The sequence below is a fragment of the Sinocyclocheilus grahami genome, unplaced genomic scaffold (genome assembly GCF_001515645.1).
Source record: "Sinocyclocheilus grahami isolate Dianchi unplaced genomic scaffold, SAMN03320097.WGS_v1.1 scaffold201.1, whole genome shotgun sequence".
NCBI classification, from domain to species: domain Eukaryota; kingdom Metazoa; phylum Chordata; class Actinopteri; order Cypriniformes; family Cyprinidae; genus Sinocyclocheilus; species Sinocyclocheilus grahami.
Genome location: NW_015505380.1, coordinates 489575 through 496252, shown reverse-complemented (window position 1 = coordinate 496252; position 6678 = coordinate 489575). Strand labels below are relative to the sequence as shown.

The 6678-nt window shown below is 37.9% G+C and overlaps 1 protein-coding gene across 1 annotated transcript in view; it reads right to left on the bottom strand.

Moving 5' to 3' along the window:
• LOC107595346 (uncharacterized) overlaps positions 1 to 5030 on the bottom strand; it is a 17600-nt gene extending 12570 nt beyond the window's left edge. Inside the window, exons 1-2 of the mRNA XM_016285725.1 lie at positions 4921 to 5030; positions 2304 to 3226 (exon numbers count right to left, since the gene is read on the bottom strand). Of these exons, the coding sequence (XP_016141211.1) occupies positions 2304 to 3226; positions 4921 to 4939 (942 nt within the window). The 5' untranslated portion in view covers positions 4940 to 5030. The remainder of the gene's footprint in view (positions 1 to 2303; positions 3227 to 4920) is intronic.
• Positions 5031 to 6678: the final 1648 nt, after the last annotated feature.

Genomic DNA, 6678 nt, shown 5'->3' with positions numbered 1-6678 from the left:
ACGCAGCAGTCGTACAATCCCACTGCAACAGCATGCTGTAGAGTTTGTGTTCTGATGACGGCAGACAGAACCCTCTCCAGATCTCACACCTGAGAAGCTTGGTTATTATCAGCATTCCTGTAGCTCGTACAGCAGAGCGTGACTATCGATCATGGGTTTGACTCCCAGGGAATGCATGAACTGGGAAAATGCACACCTTCAATGCAATGTAAGTCGATTTGGATCACCGTGCCTTCCGTTGCAGTACTGTACTCTACTGACACTGTGGCTGTCAATGTTAACTCCTCAGGGCATCATCCTCTCGACTCACCTCACAGCAAAACTGCATCATTTGCTGGATTCAGCAGCAGTAATCAAATACAAACTATGAGGTCAAATATGACTTTTGGTTCTTCTTAACCAGTTGATTTATCATACTGAAATGCAATCAGAACATTTAGATATATAGCTGTGTGAAAGAGGATTTTGGACCAGTGACATGATTGATGTGGGACAACTGTGTTTGTCTGATTAAAGGCTGGAATATACTTTTGCCCATGCATTGAATCCAGATGCATCAACGCTAGCTGACAAAAGTCCGTCAGTTTGCAGACCTTGGGCAGTCAGAGTTGATGGATTTTGCAGAAAATCGGATCGTGTATGATGGGCACAGACTTCAGACTGATTGCAGTAAGTCACAGAATTCAAGCATTTGTTTTTGCATTTTGAGCCAATTTCAGAATACTTTGATTTCATTTCTCATGCATCTCCTTGCAGCGAGGTGTACATTTCTTGTATTCTTGGAATGCCTTGAGAAGTCTGTTAGTGTGTGGTCCTCAAGAATGGAATACACTACATTATTAACGTTTCCGCCACTGAAATAAAAATAAAAACGGTTATTTTATCTCACAATTCTGAATTGCAGAATATAAACTGTGTATTTAATATAAATGTGAATTATAAGGCAAAATATAAACTCACAATTCTGTCTTTTTTTCCGCAGTTGCAAGTTTATATCTCGCAATTCTGACTTTTTTTTCCAAGCAGTTCTGACTTTTTCTCAGAATTGAGATTGAACTCACACTTCCGAGGAACAAAGTCAGAATTTTAAATTTATACTGTATCTCGCAATGACTTTATATAACACAATTGCGAATTTACATCACGTAAATTCAAATGTTATATCGTCTTAATGCTTTTGTTAGTTGATATTTCTGATGTTTGGGCTGTGCAGCACCTTGGTCAGCACTCGTTGCTATATGTGACCCTGCAGCACAGAAGCAGTGTTAAGTCGCTGGGGGATATTTGTAGCAATAGCCAACAATAAATTGTATGGGTCACAATTATACATTTCTCTTTTATGCCAAAAATCATTAGGATATTAAGTAAAGATCATGTTCCATGAAGATATTCTCTAAATTTCCTACTGTAAATATATCAAAACTTTATTTTTGATTAGTAATATGCATTATTTAATAATTTCAAATTTTATATTGTCTTAATGCTTTTGTTAGTTGATATTTCTGATGTTTGGGCTGTGCAGCACCTTGGTCAGCACTCGTTGCTATATGTGAGCCTGCAGCACAAAAGCAGTGTTGAGTCGCTGGGGGATATTTGTAGCAATAGCCAACAATACATTGTATGGGTCACAATTATACATTTCTCTTTTATGCCAAAAATCATTAGGATATTAAGTAAAGATCATGTTCCATGAAGATATTTTGTAAATGTCCTACCGTAAATATATCAAAACTTTATTTTTGATTAGTAATATGCATTGCTAAGCACTTTCACTCACTCTTAAAAATAAAGGTGCTTGAAAGGATCTTCAAGGCGATGCCATAGAAGAACTGTTTTTGGTTCCACAAAGAAGCATTCAGTCAAAGAAGCATCTCTTTCTTACCTTTTTATAATCTGAAGAACCTTCTTTCGCCACAAAGAAGCTTTTGTGAAACAGAAAGGTTCTTCAGATGTTAAAGGTTCTTTATGGAACCATTTAGACAACAAAGGTTCCTCTATGGCATCTTGAAGCACCTTTATTTTTAAGAGTGTTTGGACAACTTTAAAGGCGATTTTCTCAATATTTTGATTTTTTTGCACCCTCAGATTCCAGATTTTCAAATAGTTGTATCTCGTCCAAATATTGTCCGATCCTAACAAACCATACATCAATGGAAAGCTTATTTATCCAGCTTTCAGGTGATGTATAAATCTCAATTTCAAAAAATGGACCCTTATTGACTGGTTTTGTGCTCCAGGGTCACATATAAATAAACTTGACCTTGACCTTGACCAGGTATATGATGCATAATCTCCTCAAATACCTTCCTCAGCCTCCTCCTCGCAGGATTGAGCTGCCGATTAAAGGTGACAGTGCAATCGGGTTCCCAATGGATTCCAGCACATGGAAGTTCGAGTTCGCCCAAAGCCGTCTCCCTCAGACCAGAGAAGTCCCTGCTGGACACGGTCAGTCTGAGGGTACAGGACTGGAGCTCTTCTGCTGACCTCACCTGCAGCTGGAAAACCTGCGCCGGAGCCTCCAGACCGAGGCTGTGTCTGCGCTTTGGGCCGCCCAAAACTGGTGCGAGGTAGATCGGAGACAGACAAGCCCTCACCGTAGTCCCACTTAGTTTCCTAGAGCCTCGGTAGAGACCCAGAACGGTGGCGGTGAGTTTGCCCTCAGCTGGTGAGAAAAGAAGGGTGAAGTGAAGGGAAGGTGTGGCTTTGTGAGAGCCAGAGCCGTAATATCGGCTGCTGTCAGCGTTAAGCTTGCTGCTTTCCGAAAACGATACATTATCACTGCTTTTACGATCAATCACCCGGCGTGACTTCCCAACCAGGCTGAGTTTAGGAATGCTTGGGAGCGAGGAACGACTACGGACAGGTTTAGAGGCTTTGTAGGGAACGGCGGGGGAGCTGAGCCGCCGTAGATTGAAACGAGACTTTGGAGGATGAGATGGTAAAGAAAGACCGTCTTCAGACGGCGTCGAGCTGCTGTTAAATGAGGGACAGTCCAGAACGTCTCCATCCAGCTCTTCGTACTGCTGTTTGATTGGCAGAGTGTTGATGGAAGGGGAGGGGCTTAGAGTCACCATCACATGATCTGCAGGTAGAGGGGGTAGGGAAAGCCCCGCCTCTTTATCGTCCAGGGGGCGGGACTTCTGATGCCAGCGGCAGACGATGCAGCCAATCAGCAGGCAGAAACAGAGAACGGCCAGGCCAACAGCTAATAAGATTTGGAGATGCACTAGAGAAATATATCAACAAACACACACAATCAATATAAAGATAAAATCCATCATTTCTAGCAACACCAACATCATAGGTTAAATTCCCAGGGATTGCATGAACTGATAAATGTGACCCTGCAGCACAAAAGCAGTGTTAAGTCGCTGGGTTATATTTGTAGCAGTAGCCCACAATACATTGTCTAGGTCAAAATTATGGCTTTTTCTTTTATGCCGAAAAAATCATTAGGATATTAAATAAAGATCATGTTTCGTGAAGACATTTTGTAAATTTCATACCGTAGATATATCAAAACTACTTCCATGCATTGCTAAGAACTTCATTTGGACAACTTTAAAGATGATTTTCTCAATATTTAGATTTTTTAGCACCCTCAGATTCCAGATTTTCAAATATTGTCCGATCCTAACAAACCATACATCAATGAAAAGACTATTTATTCAGATGATGTATAAATATCAATTAATAGACCCTTATGACTGGTTTTGTGGTCCAGGGTCACAAATTATTACATTTGAACGCAACGTAAGTTGCTTTGGATAAAAGCGTCTGTCAAATGCATAAATAATAATAATTTCTGAAGCCTCAGTTGAATATATTTATAATCAGTGTTAGGAAGGTTAGTTTGGAAATGTAATAGGTTACAGATTACAAGTGACCCTATTTAAAGATTTTTCTACAGCTTACACACATTTTCAAAACTTTGCCTCTTTTTGTCATAACTTTACACACAAATCCAAGAATTGCACACAAAATGCGAAATTCAGTGAAAAATCAGTTAATCTGTGTCCTAAACTCCTGAAACATTAGTGTCTCATATTTTAGAGCATTTAATGCAATTTGGGAAAGAATTCAATCAAATCTGTATGTGTGTGAAAATATTCAGATGTAACTTCCTTTGTAATCCATAACATTTTCATAAGTAACTGTAATTTAATTACACATTTTTTTTCTAAGCAACTGTAACAGATTACAGTTACATTCATTTTGTAACTAATCCCGTTACATGTAACTAGTTACTCCCCAGCGCTGTTTATAATAGCATGGCACTGAATATACTGCAGCATGATTTCATAAACCTCATCAGTAATTTTAATGACTCATAGCAGTTTGGTCGTGCCGCCCACCAACAAAGTTCGTAATTTATCTTTATGCATATAACTCAATTAATCTAATCAATAACAGTCAACTGTGAAGTCACATGCCAGCTGTGGTGGACTATATTTAGTGAAATCTCTCATGTGCATATTTGTGAACATAAAAACTATTTGATTTTAAACACCTTTAAATAACTGCTTTAAGGTGCTGCTTTTGTCTTAGTATACTGCAGTATATAAAACCCATGCATGACATCTTCCTCATGATTATCAATGCACCAAACGAGAATTGCATGCAAAACAATCAATAAAACATCAGTCAACTGAAGTCACGTGCCAGCTGTGTTTGGTTGACTTTTTAGTATATTTAGTCAAATCTCTCATGTGCATATTTGTGAACATAAAAAGCTTGATTTTAAACATTTTACAGATCTTTAAATAATTGCTTTAAGGTGCTGTTTTTGTCTTAGTGTATGGTATTGCACTCATGCATGACATAGCCTATCTTCCTCATGGTTATCAATGAACCAGCATGCAAAACAATCAATAAAGCATCTATATTAGATGCACAAAAACAGACAGGTGTTTTTCTTACCTTCAAGTTCCATCTGCATATTCCCAAAGACAAGCTCCTCAAACCAGCAGCTAAATCTGACTGACTAGTGCTTGCTGTCTGCTCCGCAGCTGAGAAATCAATTCGGTTCACTGCTGATGCGTGACGGTACGAGACGATTCGAATTAGTGAAGCAATGCACTCAAACCCGGCGAGATTATAAATAGAAGCGTTGGGGCACGTTGTCACATTTCCATTGGGATAGTTGCATTTACATGTTTGCATTTAGCAGACAAAATAGCCTACATTATTTATTTGCCAAGTAAAATGTGATATAATGAATCCTTTTAAAATTTTAAATTCTTTTCCTGTTTAAATTATTGCTAAACATGCATCAAAGAGCAGGAAACAGATACACTGTATACAAATAAATAGCATGCATGCCCCACTAATTTAACTATATTTTTCCCCAGCGCAATAATGGTAGAAACTGTAAAATAGCTCTGTATTGAGGGTCAAGCATACTCTAAAATCGAATCAAACATACAAACTCTTGAAACAACCGTCTCTGTTAACTCTTACCATCTCCTCTGAGAGATGCGCTTATGGACACAGAAGTATAAATACAGCAGGTTCATCACAGTATAGCACACTTTCATGGATTTCTGCACATACAGTTCCTGCTGAACACAACATTAATTTCCAAATGGGTCATAAAAAGTCAGCAACCTGGAACTAACATCAGTTTTGATCTCATACCGACTTTAAACATCTTGATTATATTGCACAAATGATGCAATACCATCTAAAAAGAATACCTGGCATTTTATCAAGATGCATTCTATTAGATAAGCGAAATATTGTTCCACCTGAATTCATTTTAATTAATTTTCAATGCATTTTTTTTCCTCACATGGCATAATTTGTTCCCTGTTAGTCTGTAGTACAATCAAATTAATAAAAGCCAGTTATCATCATGATTCAGGAAGTGACAACATCTTTGTCACACTAAATCCATTTCATCTTTGATAATTTCAACATATCAAAAGAACAAAGTTGTAAAAATAATAAAAATGACACCGTTGTGTACGCTGACTGTCTGTATGAACGTCCTGTACATTTTCTTGCATGCTTGTATAAACAATTAAGTTATAATTAATAAAGATGATGAGTGTCTGAGCTTGACCAGAGCAGATTTCAAGAAATTCTATTATAAGCTTTTATCGAATTACTTCCTTAATTCACAACGCAACATATTCATTTTTAAAAGTTAGTGAGTTGAAAAGGTTCTGCAGAAGAGGAATGACAGTGACAACTGTTTGTGACCAATCATAAATAATAAAAGCTCACCGAGAGTAGCTCTCTCTCTTTCTCTGGAAGTTCTGGCATGAAATTGCAAGCTCGTTATATTAATTCTGCAGCTGAAGATGACTCTTTGGGCAGTGGGTTCAATGCAGTGATGCCCTGCTGAGTTTTTGCCTAGTTTTTGAGCAAAAGCACACAAATATTTACTTGAAAACATAGATTTATAATTTGCATTATTTAAAGCCATTAGTACCAGGGGTCTCTAACGATGGCCCTATTTATACAACTCTTCAAATATCAATAGGTTATCACTTTTCACAAAACAGAAGCATGGTTTTCAATCCTTGTGCCTAAAAACATCAGCACTGCACATTTAGGACACATCTGTGCAAAGAAAGAAAAAAGAGGAGAGTTTGGCTACACCTTTGTGATCAACCAAATTATGCACATATGCTATTAGTTATTTAAAACTATATATATGCGTCTCCTCACATC